The 20,335-nt window shown below is 52.5% G+C and overlaps 2 protein-coding genes across 3 annotated transcripts; both read left to right on the forward strand.

Moving 5' to 3' along the window:
- Positions 1 to 322: 322 nt before the first annotated feature.
- Positions 323 to 15,703, forward strand: RAB11FIP1 (RAB11 family interacting protein 1). Of its 2 annotated transcripts, XM_054225027.1 has the most exons (6): positions 323 to 729; positions 4,487 to 4,932; positions 5,393 to 6,188; positions 7,131 to 9,452; positions 10,641 to 10,746; positions 12,664 to 15,703. In XM_054225027.1, exons 1-6 carry the CDS (start codon positions 383 to 385, stop codon positions 12,880 to 12,882), a joined length of 4,236 nt encoding a protein of 1,411 aa, XP_054081002.1. In that variant the 5' UTR covers positions 323 to 382; the 3' UTR covers positions 12,883 to 15,703. The 2 variants fall into 2 exon arrangements, with proteins under 2 accessions (XP_054081002.1, XP_054081003.1); XM_054225028.1 differs by lacking the exon at positions 7,131 to 9,452.
- A 988-nt stretch (positions 15,704 to 16,691) lies between these two features.
- BRF2 (BRF2 RNA polymerase III transcription initiation factor subunit) lies at positions 16,692 to 20,320 on the forward strand. The gene is made up of 4 exons (XM_054225033.1): positions 16,692 to 16,875; positions 17,904 to 17,963; positions 18,324 to 18,645; positions 19,324 to 20,320. The coding sequence occupies exons 1-4, from the start codon at positions 16,722 to 16,724 to the stop codon at positions 20,048 to 20,050; spliced, it is 1,263 nt and encodes a 420-aa protein (XP_054081008.1). The 5' UTR covers positions 16,692 to 16,721; the 3' UTR covers positions 20,051 to 20,320.
- Positions 20,321 to 20,335: the final 15 nt, after the last annotated feature.

A 20,335-nucleotide genomic window follows, 5' to 3' on the forward strand; every position in this document is an offset into this window, starting at 1 on the left:
GCACACACCTGTATAACCCTGTACACACATCCCTGCACACACCTGCACACACACCCCTGCACACACCTGTATAACCCTGTACACACACACCTGTACACACCTGCACACACACCCCTGCACACACCTGTATAACCCTGTACACACACACCTGTACACACCTGCACACACACCCCTGCACACACCTGTATAACCCTGTACACACCTGCACACACACCTGTACGGCCCAGGCCCCGCCCACCGCCGCCCGGGCCCCGCCCACTCGCGGCCACGCCCACCCCTGCCCCCGCCCCGCGCTCTCGCGAGAGGGGCGGGGCGGGGCAGCGCACCGGGCCGCGCACCGGCAGCTCCGCTCCCGCTCCCGCTCCCTCCCGCTCCCGCCGCCATGTCGGGCCCGGGCCCGGCGCCGGCCTGGGCGCCCACCCACGTACAGGTGACGGTGCTGCGGGCGCGGGGGCTGCGGGCCAAGGCGGCGGCGGGCGGCGGCGGCAGCGACGCCTACACCGTGATGGCGCTGGGCCGCGACAAGTTCTCCACCTCGGTGGCGGAGCGGTGCCAGGGGCAGCCGGTCTGGCGGGAGGAGGCCACCTTCGAGCTGCCGCCGCCGCCGCGACCCGCCGCCCTCCGCCTCACCGTGCTGCACCGCGCCCTCGTCGGCCTCGACAAGTTCCTGGGACGCGCCGAGGTGGATCTGGCGGCGCTGAGGGCCGACGGCGGCCGCCGGCACTGCAGGTGGGCCCGGGAGGGGAGGGGGGCTCTGGGCTTACTTGGGGGCGGGGGAAAGGGATGGGGGGGATCTGTGCCCCTCGGTGGCCACGGAGAGGGAGGGGGGGGTCTGTGCCCTCGGTTGCTATGGAGAGGGATGGGGGGGGTCTGTGAGTCCCAAAGGGGCCAGGGAGAGGGATGGGGGGGGTCTGTGGGTCCCAAAGGGGCCAGGGAGAGGGATGGGGGGGGTCTGTGGGTCCCAAAGGGGCCAGGGAGAGGGATGGGGGGAGCCTCTGGGTCCCACGGGGCCTGGGGAGAGAGGGGTGGGGGGGGTCTGTGGGTCCTAAAGGGGCCACGGAGAGGAATTGGGGGTGGTCTGTGAGTCCAAAGGGGCCACGGAGAGGGATGGGGGGGGTCTGTGGGTCCCAAAGGGGCCAGGGAGAGGGATGGGGGAAGCCTTTGGGTCCCACGGGGCCTGGGGAGAGAGGGGTGGGGGGGGTCTGTGGGTCCTAAAGGGGCCTGGGGAGAGAGGGGTGGGGGGGGTCTGTGGGTCCTAAAGGGGCCACGGAGAGGGATTGGGGGTGGTCTGTGAGTCCAAAGGGGCCACGGAGAGGGATTGGGGGTGGTCTGTGAGTCCAAAGGGGCCACGGAGAGGGATGGGGGGGGGTCTGTGAGTCCCAAAGGGCCCATGGAGCACGATGGGGGTGGTCTGTGGGTCCCACAGGTGCCATAGAGAGGGACTGGGGGGGTCTGTGAGCCCCAAGGGGGCCATGGAGGGGGATTGGGGGGGGTCTGTGAGTCCCTAAGGGGTCAGGGAGAGGGATGGGGGGGTCTGTGAGTCCCAAAGGGGTCAGGGAGAGGGATGGGGGGGTCTGTGAGTCCCAAAGGGGTCAGGGAGAGGGATGGGGGTGGTCTGTGGGTCCCACAGGTGCCATAGAGAGGGACTGGGGGGGTCTGTGAGCCCCAAGGGGGCCATGGAGGGGGATTGGGGGGGGTCTGTGAGTCCCAAAGGGGCCACGGAGAGGGATGGGGGGGGCAATCTGTGTCCCACAGGGGCCGGGGAGAGGAATGGCAGGGAGGTTCTGTGCCGGATGACGGCCATGGAGAGGGATGGGGGGGACGACCAGGGATTCTGGTGGGGGACCCCTGTGCACCATGGAAACCCCTGAGCCCCACGGGGGTGTGGGGGAATCTGTGGCGGACCCCTGTGCCCCACAGGGGTGGGAGGATCTGGTGAGGGATTCCTGAAGCCCCATGCGGGCCCATGGGGTGACCCCTTGGGGCAGGGTCCCTCCTGGTGTGGGGTGGCCCCCATAGCTGCAGGGTGCCAGCCCCCCTGGAAGAGGCGGGGGGTGCTGCGGCTGCCGGGCTGGCCTGGGGAAACGTGGACAGTGCTTTTTTGGTCAGTCCTGCCTCGTGCTTGGGTTTGATTTTCACATACTTAGACGCGAGTGCTGACAGCGCACGCTGGGAACAGCCCGGTTCACCCACGAAACTTAATGTATTTAAAACACCTTCCAACAGAGAATGAACGCAGGCTGCAGCCAGCTGTTTGTGTATTGTTCTTAATAAATAGTCGGCAGAGTGTAAGCATGTGTAAGAGCAGATAATTCAGCGTTATATGGGCCGGCTTCACTGTTGTCAGCAGGACACTGAGCTGGGAGACTCTTCCTTTAATGCCGAGTCCCAGCTCTGTGTCATACTCCCTCCTTTGAACATAAACACCGGGACGGTGCCCTGAAATCCCAGGGGTGGTTACTGGGAGGGTTTTACTGGGAGTCAGCAGCCTTGTAATGTGGCCGGTGAGTCACCTTCCTCCTCTCTCACCTTCCTCCTCTCGCTCACCTGAGCGGATCCAAGTATTCATGCCGGCTTGGCCAAAACTGAGGTCTGCGTCGCGTTTCTTAACAAAGCCATTGGCGCTTGCGAGGCCTTAATTATAACCTGGCTGTCATTAAGGTTGTGTCAAGCGCTAATGTGTTTACACTGTGGAGCACGGTGTGCGACGTCTGGGGAGCCAGCCCTTCGAGACAAGTGCCGCCGGCCTTCTGGGCTGGCTTCTTTGTGTCCGGACAAAGGAAAATAGAGGAAAGGGGGGAAAAAAAAAAACAAAACAACTTTGATGTTCCTGTGAAAACTTCTGCTATTTCAAGTTGTTAGTGTCATCCCCCCAGACCTCAATTTTCTGTTTGAAGCCTGTTTCTTTTGTCATTGCTTGGCTGCCGTGGTGACATATACCCGTAAAGGGTTGGTTTTATTTGGAAAATAAATGCCTGTTGATTGACAGGTGCACAGTAACATAATAAATTAATACGATTTTATATTTTGTAGTCTTGGGGGGAGGTTGTCAGTGCGTTATTTACTTTCGGCCGCAGCCGCGTGATTCTCAAAGCCACGTCCGTGTTTCGGTGGGAAGCTGCCTTTCGCTGAACACACAGTTTGTATTTTGGATGCTGTTGAAACAGGGGCTGCTCTTTCCCCGGGGCAGAGAGTGAATTGTTGTGGCACCGTACGAGCACAGGATGCTCCTAGAAAAATCACGCGGTTTAGAACAAAAGTGCCCAGTGCTGGCTTGCATGAAAGGCAAAGGGTTTGTGCTTCCCTTGCTGTTGCCGCTGCGGGACCTGGCAGAGCCTGACGTCTCATAAAGTCCCTTCCCTGGTGCTGCTGTCCTGTGACTTCAGGTGTGAACACCGAACTGTAGCGTGGTGCTCCTGCTTTCATTTCCTTCTAAAGTGTTCCTCCGCAGCAGATTCCTGAATTCATCTCCTTCAGCTAATCCTCATTAGTTTTGAATTTTCTCTGAAGCAAATTAATTGCCTTTTCCCCTTCTCTTTCGTTGCTTCCAGTGCATCTTCAAAGAACTCAGTGCAAATTTGATGGAGCGGCAGATTTGCATGCTCTGTTCTCTTCTTTTATTTCCCGTACCAGCTGGTGAGGAGGAGGAAGCTGGCATTTTCCAGGCGGCTTTTCCTATCGGTTCTGTGGAGTCGGGAAGTCTGTGGCTCCAGTGATAGACAAAAAAGTATTGGTGTGCAGGGCTGATAATTTTCTTTGCCGGCCCTAACGTGGTTTGAGTGTCATGAGTGGTAACCGAGCATGCATGGTAGCGGTGTGCACATGGTGGACTTGCAGTTTAGGACACCCGAGCACTTACTTGATACGCAGTGCATAATATTCTAGAGATGCATCTCAGAAGGGATAAGGCTCTGTCTGTAACCAGTGTCCTTCCTGGTCACGAGCCGGTAGGGGTGTGTGGAAATCCCCAGACTCCGAGGCTTGGTTTGCCTCTCGCTGTGTTGATTAGGGGTTCCTGACTTAAGAGGCATTAAGATAGCAACTGAGAAGCAGCTGGAATGAAAGGTATGAGGGTGTGTGCGAGCTGTCTGGTACCAGTGTCTCTCTGAGCCTCCTTCTTTCCAACCCACTTCAAAGTCCTCTGGGAATTTCAGAAGCCAGATAAAATGACAGAAGAGAGTGGCTGAGCTGAAATACAGGAATTCCATGTTGTGTTTCTTTTTTTTCTTCTTTTTTTTTTTTTTTAAACCCTTCCTTGTTGTGGTTTTAAAACAGATTTTACTAATAACTTTATGATAAGAAATGTTTTCCTTGGCACCTGGGGCCATATGATTATGAAATGGTTGTAAGATTGAAGGCTTTGCGTCTTTTTTTTTTCTCTACACTGTAGGTTATTTGGTTTTTAAAACATAAACACCCTTGTTGTTCTCAATTACCTGTGCCTCTCAAGAACTGGTTTGTGAAAGAAATCTCCTTGTGTCTGCAGGTGGTACAAGCTTCGCTCCAAACCAGGGAAAAAAGAAAAGGAGAGAGGGGAGATTGAAGTGGATATCCAGTTTATGAGGAGCAACATGACAGCCAGTATGTTTGATTTGTCCGTGAAAGACAAGTCTCGCTCTCCCTTTGGCAAGCTCAAAGACAAGCTCAAGGGGAAGAGGAGCAGTGGCCTTTCCGACACGGCGTCGGTGATCATTCCCAGCACGACTCACTCCCCCGCTGACAGCGAAGATGAGTCAGTTGAGAAGGAGAAGGAAAAGAAGAAATCAAAGTTCAAAGCCCTGTTTTCCAAACCTGGCCTGCAGAAGACGTCCCTCTCCCAGTCCATGTCAGTCCTGCCAACGCAGCCCGTCACCGAGAGGGTTCGGCTGCGGCCCAGCGACTTCCAGTCACAATGGGACGATGAAGAGTCAGACGCCTCTCCAACCTCAGAAAGTGAGTATTGGCACCGATGGGCACAAGGCCTTTCTACAAAGGTGTGCTTGCACTTTTCACACTTTTTAAACTGCTGGTTAAATTCTTCCTACTGAACGAATCCATAGAAAGTCACTTCTGTCCGTGGTGGTGAGAACACACGTAGGACGTTAGACGCTCACGGCTAAGCTTACCTTGGGCCAGCATAGAACCGGTGGGGCTGCGGGAGCGATGGCAGCACGTGTTGGCGGTGCAGCCACAGTGAGTGATCTGTGGTGGTTTTATGTCATTGAATGGCGCGTGTGATCCGGTGTGCTGGGGGCTGGCAGTGGTGGGGGACCCAGAAGGTTTGGAAGTGGCTGGTATAGTCACACTCGCGATGTTTCTGTTGCTGCAATCCATCAATGATTGTGATGCACTGAGGGTGTCAGAGGAAAGGATGTTCTTGCATCTTGAATTTCTCCCCATTTATTTTTTCCAGGAGCCTTTGGAAATGCCCTGGAAGAGAAGTCCTCTCCTTCTCTTGTATTTAAGTCTCGTAAAACAGCAACTTTGGACAGCAGGCAACTAAACCAAGTAACCACTAGCCACACCAAGAAAGAAGGGCTCTCTTTTTTCAGTGGCCTTAAATCCAAAAGCGATCCTGTTTCCAAGTCTAGTCTGTGTATCAACGGCAGTCACGTTTATATGGAAGAGAGCACGACGAAGGACAACACTCCAGCCTCTTCCCCCTCTCCTCACAACTTCAGGAGGAAGCAGCTCTTTGCTTCAGAAGAGAACCTGTCTTCCAGATCTGCCAAAGTTCCTGAAGAGACGGGAAGAACATCTCCTAGTCATGCTTTCTCTGGGTCTGCGTCTTTGGAGACCTTTAAATCTATGACTTTGCCATCGTATAAATTGCTTAGCAGTGAAGAATACCTGGAAACCAGCATTCCTCCAACTGTTGAGGTTATTAAAGAGACCAAAAAAACGGACCACAAAAAGTCTGCCTTGCTCTCCCTGGTCACAGGGAAGAAGGAAGCAGTGAAGACCAGTGATGCTGAGAACATTCCCGACAGGACCCTGCTGGAAGAGGAAAACAAAGTTCCAGAAGAGAACAGTGAACAAGAGACCAAACACTTTGAACTTCCAGCAGATTTAAGCAGAGGGGATCCTTCAGGAGACAGACGCCGTGCAGAAGACGTCTTTGCAAATAAGCAACCGCTCAACCCTTTCGAGGAAGAACCGAAACCTGAAAAAGCTGCTGCGCCAGCGAAGACCAAAGCCGTGAAGCCCAGGTCAGTGGCGTTTATTTTGGAGGCTGACAGAAACAGCGATGTGCAGGCTTTGACCAGGCTGCTTCCTGCCGCAGAGCAGCGCCTCTCGCCCTGGCATCCTGCCTGCGGCTGAAGCCTCTTGCTCTGCAGGGTACCTGGTGGGTTTATGCTGCCCACTGAACCCTTTGATAACAAATAATAGCTCTGTGTTCTCTCTCGGTGTGAAAAAGAGATTAGTATAGAGATGTTCCTTATAAGTGATGCCGAGATATAGTGGTTCTCTGAGCGCAGGCATCTTTGCAGGTACTGTAGGGGTGATTTTTCTTGCTGGATCTTTTGCAAAAACTAACATACTGCTGAGCTGTGTGGCTTGAATGTACCCAGGGGCTGAAACACCAGTTCTAACACCTCTGCTTTTCTCCTGTGTTTGGCTGTGGTCTTCAAAAGTGTTCATCTTGGAGCCCTTCTGCTTTTGGCATTACTCATAGCAACGTGAAGGACATTTCTCTAAATTTGTACATAAGGCTTTTTCGGAAATTCTGCTCCTTTATTCTTATATATATAATGTATGTGTGTTATATATATATATGGGTGTGTTCTACTAATAAGGCTACATTTTGTGTCTGTCTCTAACTCCTTATTTTCAGTGCTTCTCATGTTTAAATGTCTTGCATATGAAGTGTCTTACATACTAATAAAATTGCTTGGGGTGCAAAAAATGAGATAGTGCTTAAAATCAGGAGCCATCTGCAAACTCTTCAGCAGAAGCGTTCTGACGTAAATTGAGTGCTTTGTGAAGACACGTTTAAGTATGTAAAGTTTGTCAGATAGGCTCTGAGGTCTCTTGCAAGTATAATTCCTGTCCGGTTTTAGGAGTTGATGGAGTCTGGTGCTAAAGCTTGTCTGTTCCTGCCTCGTGTTGCATCCGCAAGTGACATGCGAGTTTTTTGTCCCTTTTTGCAGACTGGGCGTGCCTTCAGAGGAGAAAACCAAAGCCACGCTTCCTACTCTTGCACCTGATTCCCTTCCTGCTTTTCTTTCTGTACACCCTATCAGTAGTGACAATAATCCTTTTGTTTCTAAAACGGGACAAAATGTCCGAGTGGCAGACTCTGAAAACATTACTAGTTCTCCTGCATCTATTACTTCTCCTGCTTTTGCTGCAGAGCTTTTACATGGCAAGAACCCCTTTACTTCTGAGTGGGGCAGGGCATCCGCAGCCCTGGGTTCTGAAGGCATTGCCCGTCTCCCTTCACCCCATCCGCTTGCAGCCTCTGTTCCCAAAACGCCTCTTTCTAGGCAGGTCTCTGGAAGTGGTAATAATCCTTTTGCTTCCGAATGGTGCCAAGGTCCTAGAAGCTCTGATGCGCAGGCTTCTCGGGGTCTCTCTTGCCCACACTCACCTTCTCTCCCCTCTGATTGTCATTTTAATAACAATAATCCCTTTGTATCCAAGCTTGGGTGGGAAGCGGGTGCGCCAGGTTTCATAGCTGTTGCTAGTTCTTCTTTCTGCCTTCCTTGTGATGAAGACTGTTCCTCAGCAGAGCACCCTGCTGAGCTGCAATACGCTGGTCGCAGTGCTTCAGGGAGTTCTTCAGATGTGGCTTTAACTAGTAATGTCAAAGCTGTATCAAAGCCTCTCGGCACCCTTTCTGACAGCCCTGGTCTGGCTCCAAAGAAGCAACGCGATTCTCCCCAGCCTCAGGTTGAGACTTCTTTGAAAAGAAGCAAGTTAGGCTACGGGAAAACTGTGTCCTTTCTCCTCAGTGAATCGCAGGGTGCTACATCAGGTGATGAGGATTTGGATGGGCAGGAACGCGAAAAGCAGTGCTCTGATTTCAGTGAAATGGTATTGACGGGTTCAGATGCAACCGGAGAGCGAGCAGGGTTTGCTCACGAACTGGAAGCGGGGTGCTACCCATCATCAGAGCGCTCTAGTGACAGCGTAGGTCCCATCTGGCATGGCGAGACCACTGTTCAGGGTGGTGAGGAAGTAGGTACTATAAATACTGAAGCCTGCACAAAGGGCAGCAAACACTTTGCATCTCCCTCGGAGCGTAATAATAGCCTTTTCCCAGAGAATGGGCCTGAGCAGCCACCTTCCCCCGAGAGTGAGCTGAAAGAGACGCAGATCTTTGGTGAAAAGAGACAGGAAGAACGTGCACCCACGTTAGAACCCCAGGTGACTCCACTTGATAAAAATGACTCATTTTCTCAAATAGGATCTGCCAGACCAACCTCGGGAGCTTGCGCACTGTCCCCTGGGGAAGGCGATGTAGGGAGGGCTGGCAGTGAGGTGTTAGTCACTCCCAAGCCAGCACCACGGCTCTCTTTAACGCGGAAGAAGTGCCCACTGGTTTCTCAGGCTGATGAGTTAAGTGGTGATGTGCCTTCTTCAGGTGACGGTGTAAAATCTGCGCCTGGGCTCCCATTACACGTTGATAAAGCCTCAGATGCTCATGGGTGTTTCCCCCAGAGCGGCTCGTTAGAGACTGTCACTCCACCAGCGATAATCAGAGATGACAGCACTAATAGGCATTTAAAAAATGAAGGTGACAATGATTTATTTGACTGTCTTACAACTCTGAAGTCTGCCATTCCTGTTACCGGAGACCGTGGTTTGAAACTGGCCAGTCTTCCAGTTATTCCGGAGGGAGGCTCGGATGATGAGCTGCTGGGTGACTGCCAGGAGAACCACGGCGTTGCTGCAGGTGATAAAAACATTTCAGAGACTGCAAAGCAGTCCCTGGATTTAATGCCTTTGCATGAAGAACTGTCAGAGCACTCTGCTAGCTCTGCTGCAGCCCAAGTAACCCCGGCTGCTCCGGGAGGAGGAGGAGGTGGAGGAAGTACTCCTGGTGCTTGCAAGCCAAGCAAACCACGCGTGCCGCCTGCCAGAGTGGATGTTCACAGTGTCAATAACCGGGTAGCTGACTCAGGCTTAGGTATGACATCTCATTCCAGGGAGCGTAATAGTCATTTTGAGAAACAAGAACTGAAAATAAGTGCAGGTGTTGAGGAGTGTGCAGAGTGCGACTTCTTTGAGCCTTCTGTTTCCTCTTCCTCCCTGTCAAGTCCTTCCCAGCCCTACTCTTCCTCTCCTTCTCTCCCCTCTGACACCCCAAGTCATAGAGCAGAGTCTCCGAAAAAGCCAACAGCCGAGGGCTTCGCAGATAAAGCAGGAAATTCTGGCAAGAAGAAGCTTCTTCAGGCATGGGTTTCACCCTCTGAAACATATCCTAACCAAACTCAGCAGAGTGGTGAAACCGTGTCTCCTAAGCACAGGTGAGAGAATATGGGAAATGCACAGCGAGTATCTCAGTGCTGATGTGAGCCTTGCTTTTTCTTCCTGCGAGCGCAGATCTGTCTCTCCAGGGGCAGGAATTCACTGCGCTTTGCAGCCTTAACTTCCTATGGCCCATGGATTTGTCGGGGCCTGGGTCTGTCACGTCAGCGTAGGATCATTGCTGGCACCAGATAAATCTGTATGGCTAAAAAGGATGCCCAGAGCACTCGAGGGCACCCGCCGTTCATCACAGCGCTACCTCTTAAGGAAAAATCTTAGGGAAACTTGGTCACAGTTTAAGAAATAGAGTCATTTCATCAAACTGGGGAAATGAACTGCAATTCATCCACTTTTCAGAAATGGGAGAATGGTCACAGGAAGCCTGATAAACTGGGGTGCTTCCTCGGACTGGGCTCCTGAGCCTGGAAGTGAGTCGCAGCCAGCGATGCAGCTAAAGCCTCTCTCTCCCAAGAGCGCCTGGCTGCTTTCTGGAGCAGCCTGTGGCCCTTCCAGCTCACTGGGCTACTGCTGCCCGAGGAGTGGTGCCACTGAGCTGTCAGTCCTCAATACTTTATCTGCAGAACTCCATCCGGGGTCTGGGACACTTCTGGGCCAGCATTTGCTGAGATACGAGTAAAATTTTCTTCCTGTATTAAAATTGGCAGTATAAATCCTCCTCAAGCAAATGAAGGTAGCGCTTTTCGACAGCTTATGGCGTAAGTTCAGATTGGAAAAGGCATAATACATGCTTGTCCCAGGGCAGTAGAAGTATTTCATATGTTGCAAGAACCACAAATATGTTCTTGTTAGGAAAGTCAGGCTCAAATACTAGTGCGGGAGAGATCAGAGTAGCTGCCGCTGTGTTCTACCTTCTCGTGTGGACCAACCTGCCTTTGCTTTTGTGATACGCCATTCAGGATATATTCCCCTTGTTACTGCCTCTTTATCTCCAATGCCTTAAGTCAATAAAGATAGTCGTAAGAGAACTGGAGTGTACTTATAAAAAGCCTGTAGCTTATACAGAAATGCCTTGTCTTCCCGAAGCTGAATCTCTTATCTCTCTGGAGATAGAGAAGGGCAGGAATTTTCCCTGATTTCTTGGTATATTTGCTTTTAGTCTGAAGGTCTGTGTAGTGCTGGTGTTATATGTGCTGCCTAAATCACATGAGCCTGTTTTAACCTTGCAGACTCCATCCTGTGAAGCCAATGAATGCCACAGCAAACAAGTCTCAGAGTCAGAACCTGAATGTCATCAGCACCATGAATGAAAAGCTGCTGGAGATGAATGTGAAGGTATGGAGGAAAATGGTACTTTAACCCAAAGCTTAAGCAGTAAATTGAACAGAGTTTGTGTTTTTGAGATTGCCTAGGCTCATATCTCTTATATCCTGAGCAGAAAAAGAATAGTGGTTATTATGCCTGGGGTCCATGAGCTTTCTTTTCGTCAGTCCCCAAAGGTGGGAACAGTCTTTAAATATTTGTTTTTCTTGCGAACCGATCTGTAATAGAATCGGTGCCTCTCGTTTGTGGAGGGGTTTCTCGGTGGAGAGGAGCACGGGGTGCTGCCTGGTGAGCCATGCGGTGACAGGAGACAGTGACTCGCGGGTGGCGCTGCCCCTGGAAGATGGTCCTGTTGGTGACTTGTGGGAGCTGCCTGACTTGCAGAGGAGATTGGGCAAATTAGTCACTGTTTATTTTCAGACGTGGTTAGTCCCCAGAGCTCGTTTTCACCCTGAAATAAGGACACAGCTCTTAAAGCTGAGAACATGGGGAAAAAGTAATCTCAGAGTGGCTGTTGCCTTGTAATGTGTTGCATTAATATCCTGTGTGGGCTGAGAGGCCGGGTGCCTGCCGTTAAAGCACGGCAGCTTTTTTTCTGAGTGATGGTGCAGCTTGCATAATCACTCAGATTTAAAGGAGGCTTTTTTGCATAATCTTGGCCTCAAAAGAGACCTCCAGGCTTGAGGCGTAGCTGAAAAGTCATGTTGATCAGAACGGCTAGAAGCATCTCCAGATCAGTGGGGAAAAACCCTGGGTACCGTTACTGTCTCTAAGGGTTTTCTGGGGAAAATGAAGTGTTAGTACCCAAATAGCTGGAGTGCCTCCTTCTGGTGTAAGTGGAAAAGGAGAAAACGCGTGTTAAGTGATTCAAACTGACATGGTGCTATTTTGAATGAGTTGAGAACTCGTAATTAGTGTTCTGTGTGGTGCTCTGATTGCACATAAGAAATTCTGCTTGATGTAGTCACACGAGCCCATTATTCGCCCAGGCTGACGCTGATGTAGCGCCTGAGAAGGCAGAAGCTGCTCAGTACCTGTCAAATTTCCTTAAGGGTCAAAACCAGATTTTTTGGAGAACCAGTGTTGTGGTGAGTTTTCACAGTGATAACTACAGTAAGAGGGAAATGCCAAAGGCCTAGGTGTGTTTTTTCTTGCCGTTTAACCTGAATTTGGCTTTCCTAGTCTTTGGTATGTTTTAAACAGTAGCTGTCCTGGCACTCGTCAATAGACGATGGTAGCTGGTGCGCGGCTGTAACCTCCAGGCATCTTCGCTCAGCTGGATGGGCTGCTGCCTGGAGTCAGCATGACATTCTTTTAATGTAAATTGCAGCAGAGCTGAATTGCAGAACTGACATTATGCAAAGATTTTATGCTAAAACTGATGCCTGGTTACCATCCATAACAGCGCTCTGGCTCTGAGCCTGCCGTCTCTTCTGGAGAAGGCTGCCCCAGCTCTATAAATCGTGTCTCTGTGCCATAAGTTGCATGCACTTACTTTGAGGCAGTTGCTTTTTTTTTTTTTTTCCTCTCAATACTTCCAAAGAGCTGTTCTGCATTCCGGAAGTGCATGGGTAAATAGTGTTTTGTATGAATTTTTCCAGGCAGGGTTTGCTAATGGCCCGAAAGGCGCTTTGTAGCAGAGATGTGGGCTGGGCTGCCTCCCTCTCCTTGGCCATTGCGCAGCCTGCTCTGCTTCATCCTAAAATGCTAATGACTGATGTTCCGAAATGTCCTTTGGATGGAACTTATTTTTTAAAAAATACGAAGCACAGTAATACTTGTGAAGAGCAGCTGTGGGTCTGCAAATGCCACCCGTAAAGTTGTTCGTTGGTGCTTGAAATTCCACAAGGCAGCGACCAGATAGCGTTCTGTTGCGATTTTGAAATGCCCGTATGTCTGTAATGACCCTGCCTTTCTGCTCTCTCAAAGAAATATGATCCTTCAGATCCTGCCTATGCTTATGCTCAGCTAACACACGATGAGCTGATCCAGCTGGTCCTGAAACAGAAGGATGCAATTACCAAGAAAGATCTCCAGGTGCGGGAGCTTGAGGACTACATCGATAACTTGCTTGTCAGAGTCATGGAGGAAACCCCAAACATTCTTCGGGTTTCGATGTCTGGAAACAAAAAAGCCGGGAAGATGTAAAAGCTCTCAGGCAGTTGGTTGAACAAAGGACTGAATTCCCAGCGGTGGAGTTTGATTAATAAGGAGATGACATGAAGTAGGTGGTACCGGTTGTGCTGCCCACAGAAATGACCTCTTTCCTCTTTCTGCCTTGAGCAACTCTCGGTTTGATTAGTAGTTATGTCAGGTCTTGGAGATGGAGTCCAGAAGTGGAGTCAACTTACCATATTTATTTTTTGGTTTCTTTCCATTATTTGGGAAGATTTGTTCAGGCATCTAATCCAAAGGCTGATTGCGATAGGAAGGATGACGGGTTTTTGATGTGTTTTGCTTGCCAGCAAGGCACTGATGATCCCTTATGAAGATTTTTTTTTTTTAAATGGTTTTGTTTCGTAGCAGCTTTGGTAGGTCAATTACTCTTCTTTTCATATCTTAAGTTGTAGTGCAATATAAAACCTTGTACAGTAGAGCTTGAGGATTTGATTGTTCTTAAAAACATAGTAATAACTCCACTGGAGAAGTCCAAAGATGTGTGCTCCAGACCAGGGCTGGGTGGGCTGTATTTTAAAAGGAATTAGTGCCCTAAAAGTTATAAACCTGCAATTTAAACCTTAGACTGTAAAGGGAGAAGAAAAGCTTAGTCTCATAAAGTACATATTGCGTCAAAGCGGTTCTCCAAGGGGAAGGTTTACAGGTGTTTTTGGTATAGGAAACCTGGAGGTGTCATGGTACGTGTGTCTACCACAGGAGTGGTAGTAACGACTTGGGGCCAGAGGCTGTTGAAGGGGTTTATGGGCTCACGCCTGGCTTGGCTGGAAAGGGGTGAGTTTCTAACTCAGTTTTTCCACAGCAAAGCACTTTATTGAGGGGCTAGACGAGCTGGATCGACTATCAACCTGTTAGTACTCTGCTTACTATTGTCATTAAACACTGAAATCTACCGGAGACTTCTCAAATACTGTATTTTTGTAGTGAAGAGTAGTTTAATATATTTACCTAGAGATGTATACATTTATTTGAAAGTTCAAAAAATGCTGTTAATTACATTTTTATTACTGTAAACTGACTAACTACCAAAGTCTGGAGCTTTTCTGACAGAGCTGTCCTTCACAGGAAGCTTGAGTTGAAACAAGCCTTAAGCGTTAAGAGTCTTCTAAGACTTCGGGTACTTTTTTCCTAATTTTATTTTTACTTGAGCAGATATCTTCAGTGAAGGGGTTATTGCTTCTCTACTGTACCCTCTTCTGTGAATGAAGGGTGTGAAATGCAGAAGGTCTTAGTGGCGTCTTCAGCTCTTGGCTGGTGGTTTTAATTTTGCGTGGTACTGGCTGGCCTTACTGAAAACTGCTGCTGCTTCTCGTGCCTTGAAATAGTGAGGAAGATGAAGGATTAATTTGTTTCCTCCTTGTGCCTCAGTGGATCTCTGGAAAGAAACGGTTGCCTATACCTCACTATAATAAACTTGTCTTCTAGACTTTATTCCACAGCTTTCTGATGTTCTAGGTCAGAGAGTCAGAAAAACCGGTTGTGCCTTTGAACGGTGACTTAACGGTTCAAAAATGGTGTTACTGGTGGTCGTAACTGGACACGTGGGAAGCAAGGCTGGACTCTTGCTTTTCGCTGCCCTCATTTTAGAGCAATGTGGGCACTGCTGAGTGGCTGCCGAAGGTACCGCGGTGCTGGGTGCGATGCTTTTGGGGCGTGGATTTTATGAAGTTCGGCTCATGTGCATTCCTGTTGGCAGGAATGCGCATCTTGCAGTTACACACACACACAACAAAGCGGTAATATGCTGTCTCCTTGGAGATGAAGCCCTAAAACTTCTACTGTCCTCTCCTGGCAGCCTTTTTTTGCCAGTTACAGCCATGTTTGTTGAGGTGGACCCTGGGCTGTGCCTGGCTTTTGCCCCTGAGGTTGTTCTCGGTGTCGAGCTCCTGCCGGAGCAGCCCGGGCGCTGCTGCGGGGTCCTGCACCAGCCACGCTTCAGCGTCCACGGCCGTGAAAGCATCGCACAAACCTTGTACCTCAGGCTTTTATTGGTGATACAAGTTAAAGCCTTTCTTTGGTGTTAAGGGGACTGGCATTTTATGTCCAGCCAGGTGCTTCACCTTGACTTTAAGGGCCTGAAGAATCAAATGTATTGTTTTATTATTGAAGGATCTGAATGTATTTTTCTGTGTTTATACTGTCTGCTTTTAGCCTGGGTACCTATTTGTTTTTAAATGCCTTTTGGTTTCATAGAACACTAAAATAAAAATACCTGACATCTAGCGTTGTTCTGATCGCTTTGTCTTTTTTTCCAAAAGAGCAGTTTCAAAAGGGCCTCATACCCTTCTGGTGACCAGCTCTGCTGCCAAAAACTCCTCATCCTCAAGGTATTTTTGGGCTAGTTCCATCCCTGCCAGCTATCAGTGCAGGAAGTTCATGGTAAACACCTCGCAGGGTGGGGAAACCTGATGGACGAGCTCATCCGCATCACGAGAATCGAGAGTTTCTGTAAAATAAATGTGTGAAAGGTTTGCTGGCCAGGAGCCAGCACAATCGCCCGGGTCTCTGATTGTAATGGCCCTCGGATTGTGGGCAGCGGATGACAAGAGGAGGAAATCAGCCTCCTGCTGTCTCGGGGCCATTTAGCCTGAAACCCATCTGCGCCCCAGGAGTCCTGAGTGTCGTCATCGCCCGCAGCCGCCTCTGGGGATGGAAGGGGTTGGGGGGGTCGCATGGAGCCCCCCAGAATCCTGGGGCTCAGTGGGGACGGTGATGATGAGCTGTGGCTGACCAGTCTCCCCGTGGGAAGGTTTCCATGAGTGTGGGGCGAGGGAGAGCGTTGTCCTCTCCGTCCCTCTCCTCTGTTGAGGGAAAAAATCTAGTTATAAACGCACGCGGGAAGGGCTGGGGTCTGTTAGGAGTTTCTACCTCCGAAAGGTTGAGAGAAGGGGAGGGGGAGCTGCTTCCTTTGAAAATGCGTTTTGCTGTAACCAATAAATCTGTAATCTCTCTGTTTAGTTTGCATTTTTGCTTTTCCATCCTCCTTTAGTTTTGCAGCTAATACTTTTAGGAAGGAGCATTGACCGGAGGCAGGAATTGGAATGTTTCTTTGCGGGCTGCGCTGCTTGAAACTCTTTCTCGAGGTGGTCCTTCTAGGCGGTTGTGCTGTTCAGTTCAGAAGATGTCCCCACCCACCTGATATGATGCTTTGTCGAGGCAATTCCAGGCCGTGGAAAGGGCTCTGTGTTTCCAGCTCAGAGCGGCAAGGCCCGATTTTCAATTACATTCATTATAGGCCCTGTCAGGTTCTGCAGAACGCCGCGGAGGAGCCAATTAAGAGTTTTACAGAGCGGCAGCTTCTCATTAAGAAGCTCTTCACAGAAATGCAATGGCTTTTATTTCTTATAAATGTGTGTCACCGAGTGTCAGGCCTTCAGTTCAGCTCTGTGCTGGCAGAGGGCTCCTGTCTCCCTCGTTCTTTCTAGTGTCTGTGACTGGGACCGCTCTTTTTAGCCTTAAAAGGGGAAGTCGCGGCCCAAACCACCCGATTACTTACATGATAATTTTAAGGGCACAGCTCGCAGCACTCCCTGCCGGCACCGCTGAACAAATGGCTCCGCCCGCCCGGAACTCGCGGCGTGCGGGGCTGAGGCGGCCCGGCCGGACCGGCGGCGTGGGCGGACCGCAGGCTGTGCCGCGATTGGTGGGCTGTGCCGCGCCGGCGCCGCGATTGGCAGGCGGCGGTGCGCCCTCCCCCGAGCCGTGCCGCGATTGGCGGGGGGCGGTGCGCCCTCCCCCGAGCGGCGCCCTGATTGGTGGGCGGCGGTGTGCCCGCCCTCCGCGGTCCCCCCGGGCCGGTGGCGGCCGCGACAATGGCGGCGCGGGGCCGGTGCCCCGGCTGCGGCTCGGCCGCGCTGGTGGAGGACGCGCACTACGCGCAGCAGCAGCTGGTCTGCGCTGCCTGCGGCTGCGTCCTGGCCGAGGGGCTCCTCACCACCACCTACGCCGAGGAGGAGCACCTGCGAGGTGCGGCCCGGCCCGGGGGGGGCGCTGCCCCGGCGGGGAGAGCGATCGGCCTGGGGCAAAACTGGGAGAAAACTTGGTTTTGACCATTCTGAGTCGGTCCGAGCGGCGAAGCAACACCCGCACAGCCGTGTTGGCCAGCCCGGGGGCCTTTGGGCTCCCGCAGCCGGTGCGGGGGTGAGGGCGGGCAGTGCCAGGCCCTCCCGCCCTCGGCCAGAGCCCGGCGCGGCTGTTCCGCTATAGCGTCAGGCCGACAGCACTTCCCTGCCAGGTTTTAGGCTTGGGAGCGGCGCTGTGCTGCCTTGGGGCGTTTAAATATCTTATAAGAAGGGCAGGGAACTGCTGGAGAGGGTCCAGCGGGGGCTATGAGGATGATGAGGGACTGGAGCATCTCTCTGCTGGGGAAAGGCCCAGAGCCCTGGGGCTGCTCAGCCTGGAGAAGAGCAGACAGAGGGGATCTCGTCAATATCTAAAGGGCGGGTGTCAGGAGATGGGGCCAGACTCTTTTCAGAGGTTCCCAGCGACAAGACAAGGGGCAACGGGCACAAACTGGAACACGGGAAATTCCGTCTGAACATGAGGAAAAACTTATTTTCTTTGAGGGTTCCTGAGCCCTGGCACAGGCTGCCCAGAAAGGTGGGGGAGTCTCCTGCTCTGGAGATATCCAAAACCTGCCTGGACGCGTTCCTGTGCCACCTGCTGTGGGTGACCCTGCTCTGGCCGGGGGTGGGATGGGGTGATCTCCAGAGGGCCCTGCCAACCCCCACCATTCTGTGATTCTGTGATAAGAGCAGTGGCGTAGCCCTGAGGCCGTTTGCTCGTTCTTTTTGTTGACAAGCGATGGCTGGAAGGGATCTTGCTCCTCACTGTTACGTACCCTGTGCTGCCAGCTCTAGTTTAGTGGCCTCAAAGACCTGTCAACTCTGATAATTGAAATCCAGTACCGGGGCATCTGGTTGCCCAAAACCTAAATGACACTGTCCCCCAGAGTCCCTGCGAGACCATCTGGCCTAACACTGCCTGTTTTTCAGAGGTGGCGTATTCCCAGAGCACTGGCCAGAAAGAGCAGCTGAGCCGCTGCCTGCAGCGAGGTAAGAGCTTGCTGTGCAGTTTCCTTCCCACCCCGATTCTCTCTTGTTGCTACTCTGGTTTGTTTTACATGTTTCTAATGCTCTTTAAAATGGCATAAGCCTTCAGAGTTGTCAGTAAAGCATGAAGGCGGCAGTTAATTCTGCGGCCAGCCAGTGCCTGCCTTCAGCAAGCTGCCTCACCTGCACGGAGGGACTTGGTGCAGAGGGACTCTTTGCACGCTGGCTGCGGGAATGCAGGAGCTGGGCTGCTCTCGCACCTTTGCCGGGGGCAGGGTGAATGCTGGCTGCACCCTGATGTTGAGGAGAGGTGTGTATCAGAAGCTGCTTGAGCTGATCTTTAAGGGCGGTGTCTTCTCACAGGGATCAGGCGGGTCCAGGATCTCTGTAAAGTCCTCCAGCTCCCGAGGGTGTTCGAGGAAACAGCCGTGTCGTACTTCCAGAGAGCTCTGCAGCACCCCTCCTTCCACCTGGTCAGCCTGGAGAAGAAGGAGCTCCTGGGGGGCTGCTGCGTCTTCGTGACTTGTCGACAGCACAACTGGCCTGTGACGATGGGGACGATCTGCTCCCTCCTGTACGCGAAGCAGGAGCTGTTCGCCAGCGTCTACCTGAGCCTTCAGAAAGAGCTTGAGCTCTCTGTGCCGGCCCTGAGCCTGGCGGATCTGGTGAACACACACCTGAACAGGTAACGGGGCCCCTTCCCGGGATTTCAGAGTCCTGCGTTTGACGCCGGGGGTGGAAAAGCTTCTGAAAAGCAGCTGTGGCCAGGGCAGAAGTCCACAAGCACGCACAGGGTGACCTGTGCTGTTACACCGGCACGTTGTTGCCGAGTGCACTAAGGCAAAACCAGATCATCTGGAAAAGTATTCCCTCGGACGGCTCGCAGCCCTGCGTGCTAAGGGGGGGCAGATCTACCGGGAGCCCGTGAGGCTGGATGGTGGTACTGGTGCAGCAGCATCTAAAATCTGTGGTCTGGGAGTGCACTCTGGTGACAAACTTCATCGAGTTCTTGCTCCAGCCAGTGACTATAGTACTGGAGGTGGACGTCAGCAGGACTGGTGCTTGCTGATGTGCTGCGGGGAATGGCCCACGTGAGAGCCGGGGTTTTTACAGACTGTGATGGCTTTTTTGCCTCCCTTGTCACAGTCTGGGCTGTGATTCTTCTCTTCCTGCCCCTTTCTCCTGAGTTTGGAGAGGGCAGCGAGGCACTTATGTAGGTAACATGAGCAGAAGCCCATCGCAGGGGCAGGGTGTGTTTGTCCTAAAGGACCTCACTGCAGCCAGCTCCCGCATTGCGCCGGATTCCGGCGTGGTGAGCCTTCCCTCTGCCCTGGTGCTAACGGTGGCCTCTTCGCTCTTGCAGTTTTCGGCTGTTCCAGCAGACAGCCGACGTCCCTGCCCGGTTTGTGGAGGACAAGGAGAAGATGGTCGCCCGAACGATGCAGATCGTGGAGCTGGCCAGTGAGACATGGCTGGTCACCGGCCGGCACCCTGTTCCCATCGTCACGGCGGCGGCTTTCCTGTCGTGGCAGTCGCTGCAGCCCGCCACCCGCCTCACCTGCACCTTGGCGCGGTTCTGCAAACTGGCGGGTGTGGATCTGCCGCCACCAGCACACCTGAGGCTGAAGGAGCTTCTCGAGATCCTCCTCAGAATGGCCTCCCAGCTCGCCTGGCTGAGGGTGTTTAACGTGGACAAGAAAACTGTGGTCAAATACATCGGGGACCTGCTGCAACACCGAATTTTCCTGCTGAAAAATGCCTTCTGCCTGGAGGACGGGGAGGAGCAGCGTGCTGCGGCCCCGGGCGAGGGCCCCCCAGGCGAGGGCTCCCCCGGCTCTCCTCCGGCAGCAGGAGGGGCAGCGCAGGAGGAGGGCTGTCCCTCGGAAGGGAAACGCCAGCGTGAGGACGGCCCGAGGCCCCTGCTGCCGCCCTGCCTTATCAATCCCAGGAAGAGACTGCGGACGGCAGCCCCGAGCCCTTCGGCCTCTGCCATCACCGGCGACGAGCCCATCTCCGACAGCGAAATCGAGCAGTACCTGCGGGGCCCGGAGGAGATCCGGGCTTTCAGGAAGGCCAAAGCCTGGCCGTGAGGATGGTCGCCTCCAGCATGGTCCGGAGGATGGTGCTGCCAGAGACACTGGGGCAGCAGGGACTGTGGGACCAAAAGCAAGAAACCCGATGGTGACAGAGCCATCGCGCGCTGCAGGGACAGTGGCCCACGGGAGCAGGGTTATGGGGAAGGAGCGGGCTGTGTCCCGTTTCATGTTCTGGACCAAAACGGGGCTTTTTATGGAGTAACTGTTTTGGGTTACGTTCTGTTTCTGTTAGAAATAAAGAGAAGGGCAGGCGCCGGCACTGTTTTCTGGGTTCTCTCT

Source organism: Rissa tridactyla, chromosome 20, assembly GCF_028500815.1.
Source record: "Rissa tridactyla isolate bRisTri1 chromosome 20, bRisTri1.patW.cur.20221130, whole genome shotgun sequence".
Lineage (NCBI taxonomy): Eukaryota > Metazoa > Chordata > Aves > Charadriiformes > Laridae > Rissa > Rissa tridactyla.